This window comes from Garra rufa, chromosome 3 (genome assembly GCF_049309525.1).
Source record: "Garra rufa chromosome 3, GarRuf1.0, whole genome shotgun sequence".
Lineage (NCBI taxonomy): Eukaryota > Metazoa > Chordata > Actinopteri > Cypriniformes > Cyprinidae > Garra > Garra rufa.
Window position 1 is genome coordinate 18,840,542 of NC_133363.1, and position 23,532 is coordinate 18,864,073.

Consider the following 23,532-nt stretch of genomic DNA (forward strand, 5'->3'; position numbering starts at 1 on the left):
CCCTAGAATATCATTATATGCTTAAACATTCAGATTTGTATCCATGGAAATTACTAAAGTAGTGAAACCTGTTTATTAGAAGGGGGTGTCTCAATACTTTTGGCAATATAGCGTAGTTGTATCTCAGCCAAATATCGTCCTATCAAAACAAATCTATACATCATACGTCCTATCCATACATCAATGGAAAGCTTATTTATTCAGCTTTCAGATGATGTCAAAATATCAATTGATCCTTATAATTGGTTTTGTGGTCCAGGATCACGTGTATATTTTGCCTGCTCTCAAATATGAGATAATGTACTCACTTCAGTAGGTTTATAACAGTCTACCAGCAGTTCCTGTTGGACAATAAGAGGAAAAAAAAGTCATACATATGTAAAATCTGTTAAAAGCTGAAGATGTAATAGAAAATGTGATAAAATACTGAATCTGTGATTTATAAGAGGGATACCTTGACCCTTGCAGCACGGTCTGCATCATTCTCCATGTCCAGCAGTTCATCCACATCAATCTCCAGCTCTGGAATCGCCTCCTCCTGTGACACACAAGCATAAGCAATATGAAATAAAAGAAAATCACCTGTTTGGATCAAGAATATGTGTACATTCAAATACCCCCAAGAAATAACAGCTAACTGGAAATTACACAACTATTCTCAGTAATTCCCTACAGCACTAAGAAATTCTGCAGCATTCCCGGAGGGAAAAGAAACCCAGTGAGGAAAGAGATTAGAGTAGCTAGGCAAAGACAATAGAAAAACAGTGACGCTGTTTGCACAGATGATTCTGGAATGTTTGTGTGTGTAAGTGTGTTTGAGTTAAGATTTGGGATCTGTCTTTAAGGCAGTGATATAGCAGTTCCTTGTTAAATTCTCAACAGGGTTGATGAAGGTCGGTGTAATGCTGTCTCTTCACCACTAGGTGTATCTCTTGTGTAACACAAACAGTTAAAATCCAGCCTTTGGGCCCAACCATACACCGTGCAAAATTAAGTTATCCAGTCTGTTTGCAGATCAGCACAAAGAGAAGAAATTTAAAAAAAAAAAAAAAAAAAAACATTCCAGTTTGATTAAGGTACGTTTCCATTTGCTTTACTTTCCACTTAATCACTTCCGTGGAATTTATGAATCTGACCATTTAGAGGAATGATGGTTGTTACTCACTGGCATTTGTAAAGATCAGTGTCTACTTGCCCTGTGTGGGTTGGGTCAGTAAATGTTTTTTGAAAGAAAGTTCTTTTGAAAGAAGTCTCTTATGCTCACCAAGTCTGGATTTATTTGATAAACACATTAAGAACAATAGGATTGTGAAATATTACTGCAATTTCAAGTGCTTTTTTCTATTTTAGCATATTTTAAAATGCAATTGATTCCTGCGGTGGCAATATTGAATTTGTAGCAGCCATTACTCCAGTTTTCATTGTCACATGATCCTTTAGAAATCATTCTACTAATCTGATTTGAACTCAAATAACATTTCTCATTATTATCAATCTTAATGAACTCACACATTCGAACGTTTGAGTACATGTTGTTTTTGGGTCTGATTTGGTATTTCCATATCGACTTGTTCTAGCATGCTGTTCACATGTAGTCTAATATCGATATTAATCCTAATATCTGCTCATCCATCTTAAATGGTTAGTTCACCCAAAAATGAAAACTCTTGTCACCTTCTTGTCGTTCCAAACCTGTAAGACCTCCGTTCATCTTCAGAACATGAGTTTATGAAGCTACGAGAATACTTTGTGCGCAAAGAAAACAAAAATAATAAAAAATTACGATTGAACCACTGACTGTGATAGGACCCTTGCTATCAATGAATGGTCAGAAATCTCTCGGATTTCATAAAAAATATCTTCATTTCTGTTTAGAAGATAAAAAGTCTTACGGGTTTGAATCGTAATGAGCTTGAGTAATTAATGTCAGAATGTTAATTTTTGGATGAACTATTTCTTTAAAATAAATCTACTGTTTGATGATGAGGATGTCAATAATTGACTGTTAATATGTTAAAGATGTGATGATGATTCATCCAACTTTACACATCCAAGCTGGGAAGTTCTAGCATCATCTAATCATGAGCAAGACAGAACATCATGGAAAAGAGAAGAGAAATTAAAGAGATACAGCAAGAAAACGCTCGGAACCAAATGTGATTTTGCACACATTCAGATAAGCAAGTTTGTTTTGAGAAATACTGCCGTGTTTGGCTATTTTTATCAGTCCAGTTCACATATTTGGCCTTGGGCTGTTGGCAAGGCACTGGCCATGAAACAGATCCGTCTGCTTCTCTTTCTGAAGTCAGACGCCTTTGTTTCTCTCTCCGCTTACAACCAACTTCCCTAATAGCTCTAATTTAAATCAAAACGCTAATTCAAATTCAAATACTATCTCCCTATGTGAGTTTTAGTTGTGTTTTAAAAGTAAAAACTACTGTGCCAGAAGAGCTTCCAAACCTCAATTATAGTCTACGCTGCTGTATTTTTCTCGTCTCGTCCCTTTGGCCTCCCAATTTGGTTTCTTTCTATAAAGTTGTCTCTTTCAATAAAGACTAGTTAATATGTTTCTCCCTCCACAAAGCTATAAATGGTCTTCTCAAGACTCGTACCACCCCCACCCCCTTTTCTCTCTCACGTTTCCTCTCCCCCTATTCTGCAAACATTTGCTCCCTCAGAGCCTTTTCCAAAACACACTTCATCTTCCTCTTCCAGACACACACACTCACGAGCCTTATGAACACGCATAAGCTCATTGTGGTTTTGGTGCAGTGACTCATACAGCATATTAAAATATCGTCTGTCTAGAGAAACAAGCACCGAAGCGAGGAACGTAAAACTGCCCATTGCTTCACAATGGAAAATCAAAAGGCACTTGCAAAAACAGGTCTATTTCTAGAGTTGATGTTTTTTTTGTTTTTTTTAAATGCATTCAAATGCTCTCTCTTTCTTTCTTGTGCTCGATGCTACTCTCCGTACTTCATCTTTTCACCACTCTTTTCCTCCCCCTTGGTTTGAGCTGGCCAGACCAGCTGTCATTGCACCTGCCTGGCTACCCCTTGCCCAAATCTCTCTCGCTCTCTCACCAAGACAAGCACACACACTACAGTTCATTCAGGCACACTGATATTGCCATGGCACCATCACGTGTGAATGGAAGCTTTAATTGCTCTATTGAATTAACAAACCTTCAATGTGTGTCTATGACTGAGTAGTGCACATATAACTAAAGGGTGCATGAGAACACAGGAGCGAATGAGCTGTAAAAACCACTTGAGCTGGCTGTTAGGGGCTGGAACGTGAAACGGTGTGTGTGTGTGGACAATGAGACAAAGAATGCAAGGCACAACATGTGGGCACCATGTGCTACTAGTCACTCACAGAGACAAGGAAAAAGATAAGTGTTAGAATGCTGAGCAAAAGACAGGAAATACAAATTAAATATAACCAAAAAGCTTCACAATCAACTAGAGATTATTTTTAATCCACAGAGCTAGTCATTTAAAGTCTACACACACAGACAACCAATTAATGCTCATTTAGCCAATGCTTTTATCCAAAGCCACTTACATATAATAAGCACAGACCCCTGGGTGAAGGGGTTAAGTACCTTACTTTACTAGAGACTGATCAATGTTGTTTTATGACTGATACTGAAACCGATTTTTTTATGTTTAAGAATCCGATAATATTTATATTAAGTAATTTAGCAGATGCTTTTATCCATAGCGGCTTACAAATGAGGAACATCACAAGCATTTATAGTAAATGACAACAATAGGTGATGTACCACATAAGTTTCAGAGCAGTACAGAAACTAGAAGTTAAGAGGCACAAATGAGAGATTTCTGTAAGCCTTAACATTATGAAGTGCCTTTATGGCTGCAAGTTAAATATTTGTAAAATATAACGCAATATTGGCGGTGCAATTTAATTTTCATGTGTATTTTTTGAGCTACACATTTCTCATTTGTATGTAAAGCTGCTGTGTAAAATTTCATTTTTTTTCATTACTTGAGTTGAATAGGTGACATGTATGTTAGAATATTTAATTTAAATGCATAACATTCTATTTTCAATGCTCACTTGTTGTGTACAAGCTCCCAGTTGTTCTTTAAATAATCCTAAATCAAACAGTGCTGTCAGCAACTCGGCCACATGGGAATGCAACATCATTCATTCATGAGATCCAACAAGTGAGTTTTTTTTAAATAATAGTAATGAAATACATTTATTCAGCCACAGTTAATACATTTATTCAGCGACGACACATTAAATTGACCAATGGTGACAGTCAAAAACAAAAAAAATGCATCATGGTTTCCACAAAAAAAGCAGGACATCTGTTTGCAACACTGATAATTATAAACAATGTTTCTTGAGCAACAAACCAGCATTTTAGAATGATTTCTGAAGGATTGTGTGACACAAAAGACCATAGCAATGGCTACTGACAATTCAGCTTTGTCTTCAGAGAAATAAATTACTTTTTAAACTATATTAAAATAGAAAACATCACAATAATATGTAACAATATTACTGATTTTACTGTATATTTTAAATCAAATAAATTTGGCCAATGTAAGCAAGAGACTTCTTTAAAAAACAAAATCTTACTGACCACAAACTTTTGAACGGTACTGTACGTCATGTGTAAAAGGTCAAAAACTGTGTAATGGAGCATTTTGGATTGTAGGGCCAGACTTTGAACTATCAGAATACAGTTTAAGCCAACTATAAAATAGCCTGTCTGACCTACTGATGCAACACAAGCAAGCATGGAGCAGGGGGCCTGCAGCATAACTTTTTTTCAGGCCAATCAAACTGGAACTGGCAATTTTAGGTAGCTCTTGTCCTCTTTGGGTATAATATTCATTAGCCAGAGAGTGAATGAACAGTGGGCGGTCTAAGTGCTTTTTGTCCATGTGAGTCAAAGTGTCGGTCAATGTGCAGGTGTGTTAAGTTGCTTTAGTCAGAACATGTCTACGCTGGATTTACGGATGACTGCGCTCATGTCTGGAAATGTGTGTCTGTGTTTGTGAGACCTTTATAATTCATCATATGTGTGTATGAGCATTTCCAGGTCTCTTGCGGTCATGGTAAATCTGATGTGACATTATAAGAGCAGGAGGGTCTTGGACTCAGCGCTACTTTGACCTACATTACACAGCTGTCTTCATCAGTGAGGATGATGATGGTATCTGTGAGGATTTCCAGTCAGGTTTTAGACCATATCATAGTACTGAGACTGCTCTTATTAGAGTTACAAATGACCTGCTCTTGTCAACCGATTGTGGTTGCATCTCTCTATTAGTGCTACTGGATCTTAGTGCTGCGTTTGATACTATTGACCACAACATTCTTTTAAATAGACTTGAATATTATGTAGGCATTAATGGTAGTGCACTGGCATGGTTCAAATCGTACTTATCAGACCGTCATCAGTTTGTGGCAATAAATGAAGAGGTATCATTTAAATCGCAAGTGCAGTATGGAGTACCTCAAGGCTCAGTACTAGGGCCATTACTTTTTACGCTTTACATGTTACCCTTGGGAGATATGATCAGGAAACATGGTGTTAGCTTTCATTGTTACGCTGATGATACTCAGCTCTATATTTCTTCGAAGCCCGGCAAAACATATCAATTCGAAAAACTAACAGAATGCATAGCTGATATTAAAAACTCCAGCTGGTCCAAAATGCAGCAGCTAGAGTTCTTACTAGAACTAGAAAGTATGACCATATTAGCCCGGTTCTGTCAGCACTGCATTGGCTACCTATAAAACATCGTATAGATTTTAAAATCTTACTAATTACTTATAAAGCCCTCAATGGTTTAGCTCCTCAGTAGTTGAGCGAACTTCTATCGCATTATAGTCCCTCACGTCTGCTGCGTTCTCAAAATTCTGGCAATTTGATAATACCTAGAATATCAAAATCAACTACGGGCGGCAGATCATTTTCTTATCTAGCGCCTAAACTCTGGAACAATCTACCTAACACTGTTCGTGAGGCAGACACAATCTGTCCGTTTAAATCTAGATTAAAGACACATCTCTTTAACCTGGCTTACACATAAAACATTAACACATTCCTATAACTCAAATCCGTTAACGGATTGTTAGGCTGCATTAATTAGGTCAACCGGAACCAAAAACACCTCCCATAACATCTGATGCACTCGTTGCATCGTAAAAAGAATGGCATCTACGCTAATATTAGTCTGTTTCATTCTTATTCCGAGGTCACCGTAGCCACCAGATCCAGCCTGTATCCAGATCAGATGGTCACTGCAGTCCCCCGGATCCAGTCCGTACCCAGCTTAGATCATGGATCACCACCTGGAGATGATTTCAATAGCCGTGGATGTCAACCAGATGAGCTCCAGAGACAGATCATCAATGAAGACCTCGCCAACCTAGATGGCCATCGGTGCCACACCACAGGAACCTGATGAGTTCTCTACAATCGGACATTGGTACAAACTGCTGGTTTCGTCTGGCCAGAGGAGAACTGGTCCCCTGACTGAGCCTGGTTTCTCCCAAGGTTTTTTTCTCCATTTCTGTCACCTGTGGAGTTTTGGTTCCTTGCCGCTGTCGCCTCGGGCTTGCTTAGTTGGGGACACTTTCCAGCGATATCGTATACTATTTGAACTGAACTGGATGATGATATCACTGAATTCATTGATGAACTGCCTTTAACTGAAAATTGATTATTTACAATAATGCGTTACTTACACACTATCGTGCTGTTTAAATACTGTGCAGTTGCTTTGACACAATCTGTATTGTTAAAAGCGCTATATAAATAAAGGTGACTTGACATGACAATATGGTCTTCCTAGTGGGGCCCTTAAGGTGTCATAACTTGAACTTAGCCAAAATGCTTTCAGTTTCTACATAGCCATCTCCAAAACAATTGGCCCTATTTTAACAGTCTAAACACATGGTCTGAAACACATGGCGCAGGTACACTTAGGGTGTGTCCAAATCCACTTTTGCTAGTTTAACAACGAACCAAAACGGTCAGCGGCCAACAATGGCTGTGCCTATTCTCTTAATGAGTCATGGGTGTGATTTGGGAGTAAAGTTCAACAGACCAATCAGAGTCTCATCTCTCATTCCCTTGGCTGAATTTGCAAGAGCAAAGACTGAGCATTTCTTCAGAGAGGAAACAGATCTGCTCATGCATGTAGGCGGTTTTATCTTTATGTTCACAATAATAATCTTTCATATTTTAGTCTTTCATTTTTAGTATTTGGTATGTTGTGTGCTGCTGTGCATACCTGTGTGTGTAATAAGCAGAGTGTACGCATATTGTGCACCCACCTATAGGCGAATATTATGTGCCCTTTGAATAAAAAAAAAAAAAAAAATTGTGCCACTGACTTTAGACCAGGTTTTAGCTGGTCAATGACGCACAGTTGTTTTTAGTTGCCTGCGCTGGAACTAGGGTGACCACCTGGCAATAGATCTGTTGTGGGACAGTAGATGTGATTTTGAGGGACACTTGTGAGACAGATAGTACTGTTATGCTATGTAAATGCTGATTTACATTCATTGTCATATACACCGATTTATGTTTCCGAGCGCGCACGTGTAAGCACGTCCGTTTTGTGAGAATGAAAAGAACCCACCTGTGAGAGAAGAGATTTGTGCAACAATGCGCTCTACTCAATAAAATAACGCAACAGAAACCGTCTCAAACTAACTATTAAAATAAGAAGAAAGATGTGTCTGAAAGTCGCTGCATTTTTTTAAATGGTTAAAATATCGTGTTTTTCCGTGTGTGCTCGACCATTTGCATCGGTGGTGCTCGATCGCTTGATGAGGTCCGCACATCCGTTGCATGGAAACTGTGCCGCAAAAAGAATAAAGTTTCTTAAAAAGGCAAAAGAACGTATGTACGTTTTCTTAATATGGCAATTAAAAACAAACAAACTGATGAAAATGCGGGACATTTTCTCACGTGCAGTACAAGGGGTGAAAATGTTGGGCAGTACAACGCAAAGGTCACCCTAGCTGGAATACACCTCGATTTCAGACCAGCTCGCCAATGGGCAAACAGATGGGTGCAAGTGCATTTACTATTTAAATCATTTAAATTAAATGACGTTTAACTGGACGTGAAAATGATAACTGCATCAGGCTGAAACTAACAAAAAAGACGGGTGTATGAAAGGGCCAAATGACAATTAGATAATAGCATTAGCATAAGATAACATTTTTTCAAGCATAGCATAGAAGTAGCAATCCAATATTACACGAGTGTGAATGTTTTAACTAAACCATCGAATATTCCGGGATAAGCTAAGCTCTATCAATGTAACAAAACAAAAAAATATGGAAAACATCATAATTAAGGAAGCATTTACAAATAAACTAAACTAGACCAATGTTCCAGAGGCTTTACAAGACATGTCAAGCATGTAGTTTTGTAAACCATCCTTTTGATGTGGGAATACTTTTCTAAATAAATAAACTTCTAGTTATGTATATATATATATTTAATTCCCACAAGTGGAGTTCACTCCATGTCAACAATGCTTTAGACTTCTATGTGATTTACAGATATGTGATATTTACAGATATGCTATTGTGGTTTTATTGATGTATATCACAAAATATTACCATGCTACATCATCATGACAATGAAGTCAAAAATTGGACAGAACTTTACATTGACAAGGTCAGTAAACGATTCTATTCTATTAAGGCCTGTTCACATAAAGAACAATTAACTATATTAGCTCTTACAAGAATGAACACTCAGTTTATTATGTTGTCTTCCACGTTGATGCTCGAGGTCTTAAAAGTTGGGGGGATTCTAACGGTCAACATTTTTATATATACAGCTCTTTTGTCAAATGGTGCCATGTAAAACCATAGGAGGAACCCCATTCTCCTCCTCAGATTTTAAATGTCAATCTACTCTTATGTTTCTTATGAATGGAAATTTACTACAATGGCAAAAGCTGTTTTGAATCACTTTTAAGCTTGGTCAAAAAGTCTTGTGTGGAAAATTTCCTTATAGGAAAAGGTTGAGAACCATGTTATCTTCAGGAAATACACTGTATTTTAATGTCCTTATTTTAATCCTTTCCCTAACTAAACTAAGAGACTAAGAACTAAAGAACTATACAGGGGCTTAACAGGTTCTTTGTATGGCAGTGGTGCTATATAGCACCTTAACCACCCTAAAGAACTGCTGAAGAACCAATTGTGTGTGTAGCTAAAACCATAATTTAAAAAAAAGTTAAACTAAAAATTCTAATGGACTAGTCAAATATCAATGCTGTTCCACAGATGCTGTTGACAGAACCTGTCTTAAACAGTGAATATCCTCTGAGCTTCACATGACAAATGAGAAGGACAGAGATTGACGTCATGACATTATCAAGGGCAAACAGATCAACATCATTCAACTGCCAGTAATCACAGAGAGATTAATACCTCATTCATCATGCAAAGCTGAAACAAAACACTTTTTTCGTTCATTGCCAGGAAGACTTTTGTCTTCACAAAAGACAATTACTCATCAGTAAAACTTATCAATTGAAAGGTTTGCTGAGTAATTGAACTTAATGACACCAAGCTGCCTTATAATTAAAAACTTAAGTTATTAACTAAAGTAACTGTTATTTAATTGACTGATTTATGAATTTGAAAAACTTTGCAACATTGATAGTTTTTTTGGTTCGGTTTAATACGGTGTTGTATAATGTGCTACTGTACATAAATAAACCCATGGATATATGTTATTTATATGATAAAATATATGCACAAACAGGTTACAGACAGAGCAAACCCAATGATATATCTTACATGATTCTCATCGAAAAATTTTACCAAGTTGTAAATGTGCCTTTTGTCTCATGACAAAAACTTACCTGTTGGAACTTTTTCGCAAGATGTGAAATACATACTGCTATGTACATTTCATGACATATTCAATATGAAATGTCCACTGAGTGGTGCAAAAAAAAAAAAAAAAAAGTGTTCTTTTTTTTTCCATTGAAAAGATGAATGTACGTTTCATGTGACATTGGTTCTGACTTGAAATTTCCATTGAGTGGCACTATAAATCTAATGCTCTGTGATGGTTTAAAATAATGCACGATCTGCACTACACCTAAACCTACCTAATAGTATGAACAAAAGCAAATGTGACGTAAAAACACATGCATGTCTTTTTAGCTTGTTTTTCGATGTCAAATCTTTTAGCGCTTTCATCGCAAGTCATGTTTTTCACAGGATTCGTACCCAAGGATTACGCATCCTAAATCCAATTCCATGCCAGCTGAGCTACAGAGCAAGCTTGTCACTTCCTGAAAGCGAAACATATGGAGCTGTAATCATAACCGTGTACAAAAATTTTGCATCTTGCGAAAAAGTTCCCACAGGTAAGTTTTCGTCATGAGATCAACTACGTTTTAGGTGTCCCATCTATGTGAGCACATGTTGTTTTACATTCTTTATGCTCTGATGCAAGTGTATTTGTTCAGTGCTGACAGAGATATTTATGCCTGATATCTGATCACATATTCAAGTGCCAGCACTTCTACATGTGGGTGATGACTGGAGGGGTTTCTGCATGAGTTGATTAAACACTGATACTATGATAAGATGAGGGAAATAAAAGAACAGAGATAAAGAAGATAGAGAAGAAAAAAAACAGACCGAGAGTGAGAACCTGTGATCAGACAGGAAGGAGGAAATGAGAAGATTAGGGCTGCACGATTAATCGTTTTTAAACCGAAATCGCGATTTGAAAGGGTGCGATTTTCAAATCGCAAGAGCTGCGATTATTTCGATTGATTGATTATCAAATGTGGTAACAAGCATATAAGTCGTTTTTGACAGGTCACTTCATGTGCATATTATGTCTTCATGCTTATATTACGTTTGATGCAGAGTTTAACCAATAGGGGGCATTTTAACACTGCATGTAGAGACATGCACGGGACGGATTTTTCAGTCCCGCATCCGCAGAAATATGTTTATCTCGTTCAGTTCCCGCCTCGACATTCATGTTTTGTCCCGCTCCTGCCCGCATAAAAGTAACCTATATAGTTTTTTTTTCAGTACATCAATTGAATTTACATGAAACAGTTTTGTAACATCTTGTAATTTCACAAAACCCCAGCATAAACGCTCCTGATAAAATATTTGTTATATAGGCTAAGCATCAACATTCACAAACCACTGTTATTCTTAACAGAAGAGCAAGCATGAGCTACTGTGTGTATCCATAGCAGAATGCAAGCAAACAAAGCTAAAGTTGACATCTCAGTTCATATGCGATCTCATAAAGCTCTAACACAATGAATATTATGCACAATGAATCTTTCACAATGTCTACACTTCGTGTTTTAATTCGCGAGTACGCAATATTCAGCACTGTGCAAGAATGTTTGAGCAGTGAGTGGATTCTAACTTAAACACCTCTGATGACTGCCTATCCTTGTGCTTACTAATCATAGCTGTAAGTTGTATACTAGTTGTTCTTGCTGCTTTTGTGCAATATATGAATAACAATATTTTGCTTTTTAGATATTTCTATTTTGCGGGGGTCCCGCGAATCATTTTTTTTTCCCGCGTCCCGAACAGCCGCACTCGCCCATCAAGTTTTGTCCCACGCCGCAGTCGGTTGCCTCGGGTCCCGCTATATACTCCCGTAGGAGTGCAGGTCTCTACTGCATGTACTGAGCAAATAACGTTAACGCCATTTGGAAAAGATGAGCGGGAGCAGCGGCTCAACTTCCCAACAAAGTGTCTCTTAATGTAGGTTATCATCAGTGTTTTACTGATGTAAAATTGTTTACAGTGTGTTTGGATTCCTAAAAGTTTAAAATTTTATTTATATTTTATTATAAAATAATATATATATTATTTATATATAAATATTTTTTTATTATAAAAGATTTTAATAATATTTTATTATATAATTTTAATTGTTAATTTAATTTTATTTAAGATACTGTAGTTATTTTCTTAATTTGTCATGATAACTGACAACTTTATTTTAAAAAAGGCAACAATGTTTAAGAGGTTTTAACCCATAAGAACCCAGACCGATTTCTCCTTATAGGAAAATTATGAGGCATATAATACAGACCAAATGGACCACTTATAACATGTTTCTGCAGTTGTTTTTGAAATGCAACCCTTCTTTGTGAAAGATCTGTAATGTTACATATATGTGACATTGGGCGTTTATAATTAATTTTTCATGTTACATATATGTCACAATGGGCATTTATTTCACAATTGAAAAAAGTACATTTTGTCAGTTTTATTTGCTACATAAATTTATTTTTTCTTTTTATTGGCTTTTCCATAACATATTTCAAAGCCACATAACTGTGACCATTACATTTTACAACAACTCTTTCGAAACATCAAAATTCTACCTTTTTTGATGTATGGTTGTTCATGTTTTCACAACTCGAAAATGAGTGAACTAAATAAAAATAAATAACTACCTCACACTGGAGGTCAACATGTTAAACATGCACTTAAAGATGAGTGCACACTACATATCTAGTCCATGTTGGAATTTGACTAATTGTACTATAGCTTTATACAAAGTGGCAAATACATTTGCAGTAAAACAGTAATATAATGAGATATTGTTACAATTTAAAATAACTGTTTTCTATTTGAACATATTTTAAAATGTAATTAATTATTACTCTAGTCTTCAGTGTCACATGATCCATAAGAAATAATTCTAATATCCTGATTTTCTACTTAAGAAACATTTACTATTATTTTCAATAATAAAAACAGTTGAGCTGCTTAATATTTTTGTGGAAACCATGATACATTTTCATCCAGGATTCTTTGATAAATATATAGAGTTCAAAATAACAGCATTTGTTTGAAACTGAAATATTTTGTAACATTATAAATGTCTTCACAGTCACTTTTAATTAATTGAATGCATTCACTTTCTGAATAAAAGTAATGTAATGACCCTATTAGACAGACATGCAAACCATTTTGGGGCCACTACCTAAAAACTCAAAACCACAGCACTAACATGTCAATATGCATATATAGAAAGTATATAACACTAAAATAATTTAATCAGCTAAATTAATTGAGCAGTTCATTACCATTTGTCTTAATGTGACAAATATGTCACATCAAAATTCCACCTACCATTTTAAGGTTAACAGCCCGATGTGACATATATGTCACCACAATATCTTCATAACTTGTTTTATATCATTTTGTTCAAGAAATGTATAAAAATCATGGTAATTGTCACCTAGGATGTGTTATTAAAACATTAGAATAGTTGAATGGGTTGAAACACACCTTTTGTAACAAAAACAAGCATCTTTAAAAATTGCTGACACTGCAACATGTGCTCACCAGACAGTCCACCATTTTGGAAATGTTGCCATGACAACAAAAAATGCACACATTCTCACGTGACTGAACCTGGATGTTACTTATATGTCACTTTGGGACTTCCCGAGTTGAAAATGAGGGATAATACTTTTAAAAGATCTTTCCAGATTATCACAATTGTTTGTGACACCCGCGTCACAGTGGGTCCTTATGGGTTAAATAAACAGTAGAACAGTGTAGCATACTTTGTGATTATGCTTGGTCTTTCTTTGGTGCTGTTAAAACCACCATATCAAACCTGTTGCTCTTTTATGAAATAGTAGTAAATCGCATTTTAAATCGCAAATCGCAATTTTGATCAGAAAAATCGCAATTAGATTTTTTCTCCAAATCGTGCAGCCCTAGAAGACATCAGACAATCAGTTCCACTCGTTTGAATTTATCAATAAATCTAAGAACCTTTTTACCCACACATTCTCTCTCTCTTTTTCTCTCAGGCTCGTACTGTGAGCATATGCAAAAAGTTGCTTAATATTACCCAGGAGACAAATTATGCTTGAGCCCAGGTGTGCACATTCAACAGCTCTCATCATTGCACAACAATATCCAACATAACTGGAGGAGTAATTCTGGTATTTCCTTTAAAAACTTTATCTGTTGGTAAAAACCCACATCCTTGCCAGCAAGAGCAATATGCAGGAAAAAAAAAAAAGAATGATTCATTTCATGATGTGGACTATGTGAGTAAATTCATGTGTAGATAAAATGGTTTATAAGTGGCATGACGTTGATAACCGAAAATAGAGACATTATGGTGAACATAGCTGATGTCTTAGCTGTCCGAAACAAAAGGAACAAGACACAGAGGCTTTTTAAGCAACAATTGGCTAATCCAAAAATGGGAAGAATACAGTCTGACAAAAGTAGGAAGTTTAACACAAAACAGGCTTTGAATGAAGATTTGTGGGGTGAAAGATTAAATTAAAAAAAAATAAAAAGAAGAATGCTTACAAACAGTGTTGGGGGTAATGCCTTACAAGTAACGCGAGTTACGTAATAAGATTATTTTTCCAAGTAACTAGTAAAGTAACGCATTACTTTTTAATTACCAAGAAAATATCTTTTTTTCCCCAATTTATTGATTAAAAGCTCTCCTGTCCCCATGCTGAGAGAAATCAGGAGTACTGTTCTCAATGAGGTTGGAAATTAATGGCTTAATGGCTAATTTAGGTTCTGCCCAGCAATGGAGGAGAAACTAATTATGGTTACTAATAGTCATCCTATCATTTCTATGGTCAAAAAAAAAGAAAAAAAAAAAAAATCTACTACTCACCTTATTTTTCAACATGGAAGTAAGCCACTTCCTGTGAATGTGCGGAAATTCTGATTCATTAATCACTAAAGACCTTAGTCTTGGTAGCGGTATATTTAATTTTTGACAGGAGTGAAACCGACGCTTTGATGGATAGAAGTGCAGTGCAGTCAAAAGACTGTAATGTTGTTTAACAACACACCTAGTGTTCAGCAGATGAAACGTCTTTCTGAGAAAAACTCTCAGTAGACCATAAAACAGCTTTGAAAGCTCTGAGTTTTACAGTGCATGTTATTGTAAAGACTGTAAGTCTATCTCTCACAGCCTTGTTTTCATCTGTGTTAAATTCAACATGGCATCGAACCTGATTAAGGTCAATGGCTAGAAACTAAAGACTAATAGTGCAGTAAATGATAAACAATAAAAGTGCAGTACACAATAAATCAAATTGTCCTACAAACCTACATCTTGGATGCCCTGGGGGTAAGCAGATAAACATCACATTTTCATTTTTGGGTGAACTATCCCTTTAAAGTTGAAATGCAAGATGGCTGTACCCATTATTACTTTAAAAACAAGCAGTTATATGAACACTGATTCAGTGATCAAAGAAAGAAAGGCTCAACAAACTCATTTCATGGCATCTTTAGTAATAATACAAACTATTGCACCCAGTATTATAACACTCAGGTGAACTCTAAGACACAAGAGGTCTCATTAAGTCTAAAACCTACAGAAGTTTTTTTCAGAATCGCTCACTCTTCATCTCATACAGCTCCCCTTTCTAACCTCTGATCTATCTCATGTAAACACACACACATACAGTGCTGTACTATTGATTTTTTCTCAGTGCTGGCTGCAGTCTGACATTATGACAGACAGCAGTGGTGATGACAGAGAGCTGGGAGAGGAGGACTAGGGACACATGCCGCCCCAGGAGAGAGTCCTCTGGCTGGGTTGAAGTGGGCCAGTGAGGGGTGGGGGTGTATTTCCACACACCCGCTGACTCTCACCACACACTGGGGGCTTATCAGCAGATAGCACACTGACGAATACACACAGGAATAAGCGGGACTTTTCCCTTTCATTACAATGAAAAAGAACATTTGTACCTTCATTAAAACAACAACAATGCTGTAAGAGCTTATGTTGGTCTCTTATTAAAAATACACTACCAGTCAAAAGTTTTTGAACAGTAAGATTAATGTTTTTAAAGAAGTCTCTTCTGCTCACTAAGCCTGCATTTTTTTGGATCCAACGTACATATTTTTTAATATTTAAAATAACTGTTTTCTATTTGAATATATTTGCATTCATATTTTAAATGTAATTTATTCCTGTGATTTCAAAGCAGAATTTTTAGAATTATTACTCCAGTCACATGATCTTTTAGAAATCATTGTAAAATTCTGATTTGTTGCTAAAAACATTTATTATTATTATTATTATTATTATTATTATTATTATTATGTTGAAAAAAGCCAAGTAGAAATTTTTCAGGTTTCTTTGATGAATAGAAAGTTCAGAAGAACAGTATTTACCTGCAATATAATCTTTTGTAACATTAGAAGTGTCTATATTATAACTTTTGATCAATTTAAGCATTTAAGTATTCATTTCTATAATTTATTTCTATATATACATACATATTTATTAGTGGTGGGCCGTTATCGGCGTTAACGTGCTGCGTTAACGTGAGCCTCTTATCGGGCGATAAAAAAATATCGCCGTTAATCTATTCTCAAAATTGGGTTGGGAGCTGGGTCTGAACTACGTAAGCTATGATGACTTTCACTTTGATATTTTAGCGCGGATGACGTATTCCTATACGAATTGCACTGTAGGAGGCGAGAACGAGTCTCAACTTCTGTGAAATTATCACATCAAATGAGACGTGCAAACATGGATGCAGTTATGAAGGGGCTTCAGGGCAGGTGCGTGCGTTGCTAGACCCTTTTTACTGGGGCACGTGTCCCAGTGAAAATCAGCTGTGCCCCAGTAAAATCTCAAGTTTGAGTTATAATTTACTTTGATAATCCCGAAATAAAGACATTACACTATATGCAACAACTGAATTGACACTTCTAAAATCAACGCAGTTTAATCGAAGCACGGAGAAATCCATGCCCGTGCGCGTCTGTGTATTTACCGGCAATGCGCACGCCATGCAGCCTTTTGCGCACAAGTACTTGGTTACACACGTTTGTATAGTTAATTGTGTTGTTAATGCAATTGTCAAGCAGTTTGTGATGCATTTTGGAAACAGGAGATGAGCGCCTGATCTAATGCGCCACCTGGCCCGTTCTCGAAGACTTACTTTGTCATTATTTGGGTAGCACACATATTCTGAATGCCTTCAGCAGAATTCAAATTAGCCATTTTAATCTAGATTAATCTAGATTAAAAAAATTAATCTATGCCCACCCCTAATATTTATATATACTGACTCCAAGCTTTGAAATGGTATTGTGTATAATGTTACAAAAGCTTTTCTTTTCTGATAGATGCTGATCTTTGGATCCTTCTATTCATCAAAAAAATCCTGAAAAAAAAAAAATTTACTCAACTGTTTTAAATATTGATAATAATAAAATAAAAATTCTTGACTAGCAAATCAGCATATAAGAATGATTTATCAAGGATTATGTGACACTGAAGACTGAAATAATGATGCTGAAAATTATGATCACGGTAAGAAATTACATTTTAAAATATATTAAATAAAACGGTTATTTTAAATAGTAAAACTATTTCAAAATGTTACCGTCTTTGCTGTGCTTCAAAACAAATAAACGCAGGCTTTGCAAGCGGAAGAGAAAATTTAAAAAATAAAAAATAAATAAAAAAACAACAACATTACAATTATTACTGTTCAAAAACTTTTGACTGGCAGTGTATCAGTATCATTATGTATAACACAAATATATTATAAACTAAAAAAAATTAAATTAATAAACAAACTCAAAGTGTCAGAGTGTCTGTGAATGTTCACATTATGTAGCGAATACCATGACCCCGAGAGAGAGAGAGAGAGAGAGAGAGAGAGAGAGCGCATGTTTTAGAAAAGACAACAAATCATATGAGAGCTGTTCCCATAGAGATACCGCAGCTCATCCTAACACAGACACAAACAGAAAATCAACAGGTCACTACACATCTGACCTCCCACTTCCTCCTTGACATGTAAGAAAAGGAGAAATCACAAACAGCCATTAGAGAAAAGAATCCGGATGAACTGAGAGAGTGTGCAGTGACCGAAAGAAAAATGTAAAAACTAGTAGTGATTGGATGGATTGTTGAGTCTGTGACAAGCAGAGAGGCCTAATTAAGATAAACAATACTGACCTCGCACAATGGAAGAAATCACAATCAGTCCATAAGCTTAATTAACTGGCAAACCCACAGAACTTTTAACAATTTAATACTGCTAGAAAGCAAGCAATATATTTTGGCTCAGTTCAGACCCATCTCTCTTAATCTGAGAGGAAATCATTTTGACTCTCTCTGGCATCCTCTATTTAAGGATATGTGCTACCAAAGTAAATGTCTGAATAGAGTGTGGTGAGTAAATATACAATTTTCTCTATTTAAAGTAGAATGTCATATTTTAGGAAAAGTTTTTATCATAAGTGCGGGTAGCCAGTTTTAAAGGGATAGTTCACCCAAAAATGAAAATTTGATGTTTATCTACTTACCCCCAGGGCATCCAAGATGTAGGAGACTTTGTTTCTTCAGGAGAACACAAACAAAGATTTTTAACTCAAAGCGGTGCAGTCTGTCAGCCAAATAATGGCAGTGAATGGTCACCAAACCTTTAAAAGTAAAAAAAAAAAAAAAAAAAAAAAACACAACATGCACAGACAAATCCAAATTACACCCTGCGGCTCGTGACGATACATTGATGTCCTAAGACACGAAACGGTCGTTTTTTGTGAGAAACTGAGCAGTATTTATATAATTTTTTACCTTTGATACACAGCAATGTCAATCTGTCCTGAGCACGAGCTCATCATCCTGCACGTTACATGTGTACGCGCACTGGCGTAGTATACGCAAATGCCGGAAGCGATCTGTCACATGTAAACAACACTCATTGTTTACACAGAGCACAAAGATTGTGGGTATAGCGGCTATTCAAAATGGTAATTACTTGCGCTTATCCTGATTGTTCAAACCAATTTAATGCTAAAAGATTACATTTGCTTGCGCGAACTCATCCGGGACTTTTCACCGATTTCCCCCTACGGCGCTTGCGTATACTACGCCAGAGCACGTACACATGTAACGAGCTGGATGATGACGTGGCTGTGTATCAAAGGTAAAAAATGATATAAATATTGTTCAGTTTCTCACAAAAACTGATCGTTTCGTGTCTTAGGACATCAATGTATCGTCACGAGCCGCAGGGGGTAATTTGGATTTGTCTGTGCATGTTTTTTTTTTTTTTTACTTTTGAAGGTTTGGTGCCCATCAACTGCCATTATTTGAGTGCACCGCTTTGAGTTAAAAATCTTCGTTTGTGTTCTCCTGAAGAAACAAAGTCACCTACATCTTGGATGCCCTGGGGGTAAGCAGATAAACATCAAATTTTCATTTTTGGGTGAACTATCCCTTTAATTTGAATTTGCAAAGCTTCCAGTGTCATCCTCTTCTAGGTTTGTAGCAAATAAAGTCTGTACAAATAAAGTCTGTTATTCTTTTGATATTGCAAACTAGTAAATGTTGTCATATTTTAATACACTATTTATGTAATTATAAACACTGGTTTGTAGCACACTTAAGGGGGTCGCACAACAGACGAGAAACGCAGCGCAACGTCGCGTCGCGCCGAGGACAGCTGGAGGTATCGCACACCAGACGCGCACATTCTATACGCGTCAGCGCATTTTTCAGCGAAGTTCTGAACTGCAAGTGACGGTTGTGACCTTGTAAATCCAGTAGGTGGCAGTCAAAGACAGTCAATGTAATTATGACAGGCAAATGTTACATAGGACTTTAGCGTATTTTTGCGTATGAAAAAATGTATTGAGAAAATAAAATATGAATTATATAGGTTTACATTTTTTTCAAGCTGTAAACCTAATGTAAGTAGTATTTTGCAGCAGTGGTATCTTGTTTTTTTTTTTTTATCTAATAGGACGATTTGAGACAAATATGATGTTATTTAATATAAAACTATGCAGATGGCGCTCTGTGGCGCGGCAGAAATTTGAACAGCTTCCTGAGTCGTAGCTGGGCGCCGCGGGTGTGTGTATGCTCATAGAAAACTATAGCCGTTTCTCAATATGCGTACTTGTCTGTACTTGTGTTCTTGTGGACTTGTGAAACGTCATCAGTTGTCGCCCAAGTACTGTTCCAATTCAAAGTTCACATCTAGCAAGTACAGTTCAAATCCCCTTGATGCATCCTTGATAAAAGGGGCGGACCTTTTATCAAGGATGCATCAAGAGGAGACTTGTGCGGACTTGAGGCAGCCATGTATCCCAGAATGCATTTCGCACCAATCAGCGAGCGTTAATGGCGGAGGAGAAAACCCGCATAATTTTCAAAAAATTACAGTTATTGTGTCATGAAATGTAGGCTTAAGAGTATTTCAGGCGAGAATGTAGTTGTTTAAAACTCAAACCTGTGGTTTATTTACTGACAGCGCCTATTTGAAAATTTATTTCGCCGATTTCAGAGATGTGAGTTCCAGGCGAACCCCGGGTGCTCAGTGGTCATGTATCCCGCAGAGAGAGCCTCACCACGGCTAGTCCTTCTGACGTTTGCCGCTGGTCGTGATGTCTCTGTAGTGGTTAAACAAGAAGTAAAATCTGTTTTGGGTAAATCTAACAGCTAATTTTTGGTCTGGTGAATCTATTATTTATTCCAGGTCATATCGTTTTGACTGAGGACAAAATTATACTTCATAAATTATTTATCAATCGTAATTCAACGCTGACTTTTTAGAATGCATTTGACCAAATTGTCTGTTTTTGTCTTTATTTCCGATTACATGTCTCTTATACTTTATACTTATATAATGGCTAATATTGTTCATTAAAACTGACATTATCAAAAAAGGCAGAGTTGTGCTTGTCATGTTTCATTTTATTATACATAAAGATGTTATTATACACAGTGCACATATAGCTTAAATCACATATTAATGTGTTTTATTTTATTTTTAAATGAGTACGAAAAGAGTTTATATTTTGAAGAAAACAGAGGCAGTAGTGTTTGATATCACTTCCTTTTATTGTAATTGTTTTGTAGCGTTGCAAGAACCACATTTTTGTCGCTATTAATGTTTAACGTTAAATGAAACGGAAAAGAGGTAATGTTGTTTGATATAATATTTCGTTTCACTGTAATGTTGTACATTCCCTGAACTATGTTTTTGCAGCTATTAGGCCTAATATGTTTAAATGAAAACGAAAAGATGCAGAGGTGGTTGATAAAATATTTCGTCTTATTGTAAATAAATGCAGTGAAGCAGTGAAGATAACCGGAGTAGAAAAGGCGAGCTGACCAACGTTATCAAGTACACTGCTGTTCCATTTGCAGAATTACAGGACTTGCATCCTCACGTCCTCGGGAGTTCGTACTCCCAAGTCAAACTTCCAAGTCCGAACTACGAAGGACACTAGTCCGAACTCTGCATACTTGGTATTGAGAAAGGGCCTATGTGTTCGAATTTTAAAGATGTGGCGCGACGCAGCGCTGCGCTGCGCTTTGCGTTCGGTGTGCGACCCCCTTTAGTTACCATTTACTGCACTTTTTTCTTTAGTTATTTACATATACAAGCTAATGAATTGTGCACATTCACATGGAATATTCTTTGTGTATAATAATTTAAAAATATAATAAATAAATGAAAATAGCCTATGCTGATAATCTATATGTTTAATGTTTGAACAGACCCTGGACCACAAAACCAGTCTTAAGTAGCCGAGGTATATCTGTAGCAATAACCAAAAATACATTGTATGGGTCAAAATTATCGATTTTTCCTTTTATGCCAAAAATCATTAGGATATTAAGTAAAGATCATGTTTTATGAAGATGTTTTGTAAATTTCCTACTGTAAATATATCAAAACATAATTTTTGATTAGTAATATGTATTGCCAGGAACTTCATTAGGACAACTTTCACAGCGATTTTCTAGTATTTAGATTTTTTTGCACACTTAGGTGCAAATAGGCCAGATGTTATCCTATCCTAGCAAACCATACATCAATGGAAAGTTTATTTATTCAGCTTTCAGATGATGTATAAATCTCAATTTCAAAAAATTGACCCTTATGACTGGTCTTGTGGTCCCGGGTCACACATCATAATTATTTAATATGCAAATGTACATGTAAACCAGTTCTCAAAAATAGGCCTGTCTAGACATGACTATTCATTCTTTGATAAATCTCTGCACATATAGGTTACAGATTTATAGTTAGAAGATTAATCAAACCCAGGTTTAATAGACCATAGTAGCCATTCATAGCAAGTCCTGTCTCAACTTCCTGTGCCAAAAGAAACAATAGGACAGAAAGCGGTTAATCGTTTTACATTTTTTAGTATTGTTTAGCATTATGCACTTTCTAAACACTTTAGTTTGTTTAAACATCTTTAATAGCTGGTTTCCTGTTTACGTAGCATATTTATTTTTAAAGCTGTTAGAGATATTAGAAAGGGATTTTGTGAACTGAATAAATAATAAATCATTTCAAAATAAAAACAAATCAAAAGTGACCATTAAGCAACATCAGAGAACCATGAACATGCAGACGTGTTGTTAAAGATTAAAATACTGATTTAAAATCTCATGAGGTAATTCAAGTAAATATTTTAGGTCAGAGGGGTTCGGCTGACAAAAAGTTATGTTAGATAAACAGGCTTTAAAAATCAGAATTGATGTACAATATAAGATTGCTATATTACAAAACATCATGAGACCTTCAATCAAATACAGTGTACAAATGCATCCCCATGTGCTTTAGTCTCTATAAATCTGGCTATGTGGTCATTCTTTCTAAAGATAGAACATGTTGGAGGGGAAAAGGGAAAAGGCAGAGGTGATAACAGAAATACAAACAGGGCAACACCTGCTAGCCTCTCTCTCCCAGTCGTCTGTCGTTTCTGGAGCGGAATAAAGCAGGCAAGCATTCATCATATTCCCTAGATTAGAGCACTTTAGGATATTCAGTCCGGGCGCCTGCAAGTGTGTGTGTGTGTGTGTGTGTGCATGTGTATTCTATTCACACTTGATTGAAAGTCCAATACACTCGGAGTCATCCACTAATCCACAAAGATTTCCAAAACAGGGCACTTCCATTAACAAGAGTTTTTAGTAAAAGCAAATATGGGCAAAAAACACTGAAAAGAAACATCCACTTTTGCATAATCCAGCCTTTACATGAAGCTAGAAATCAAAGAGGGGAAATAGGAAAACGTCACTGTGCTCTGCTGCTCTAGTTTCTGTAATTACAGGTTTCTAGTGGTAATTAACGAAACCCTTAGACTAATGAAAGTGTTTCAGTATCATTAAAAGACTGAATGGTATATATGCTGCGACTACACCCTTTGACCTAATATATAGCTGGTGATGTCACCTGCAGATGTGTTCGCAATGTATAGATCGGTCTGAATATGTTTATGACAGGATGAGAATAGACATATTTTACTTCTTCATGTCGCCTCTAGCTCTCTAAACACATTTGTCACAAGTACAATGTGGGAGAAACATTTGATCAACTATTCAACTGCACAAATTGACAAATCATTTGTTAGTCGACCATTGTGACCCATGGCTAATATCAAACTATAGTGCAGTGCATCACTATAAGGCTCTTTTGGCTTCAATGTACAGTCACTTTCAGA

The 23,532-nt window shown here is 36.2% G+C and overlaps 1 protein-coding gene across 1 annotated transcript in view; it reads right to left on the reverse strand.

Annotated features, from left to right (window-relative positions):
* Nucleotides 1–23,532, reverse strand: part of ppp1r14bb (protein phosphatase 1, regulatory (inhibitor) subunit 14Bb) — a 35,321-nt gene that overhangs the window by 3,152 nt on the left and 8,637 nt on the right. The window contains exons 2-3 of the mRNA XM_073836883.1: nucleotides 455–538; nucleotides 309–341 (exon numbers count right to left, since the gene is read on the reverse strand). Of these exons, the coding sequence (XP_073692984.1) occupies nucleotides 309–341; nucleotides 455–538 (117 nt within the window). The remainder of the gene's footprint in view (nucleotides 1–308; nucleotides 342–454; nucleotides 539–23,532) is intronic.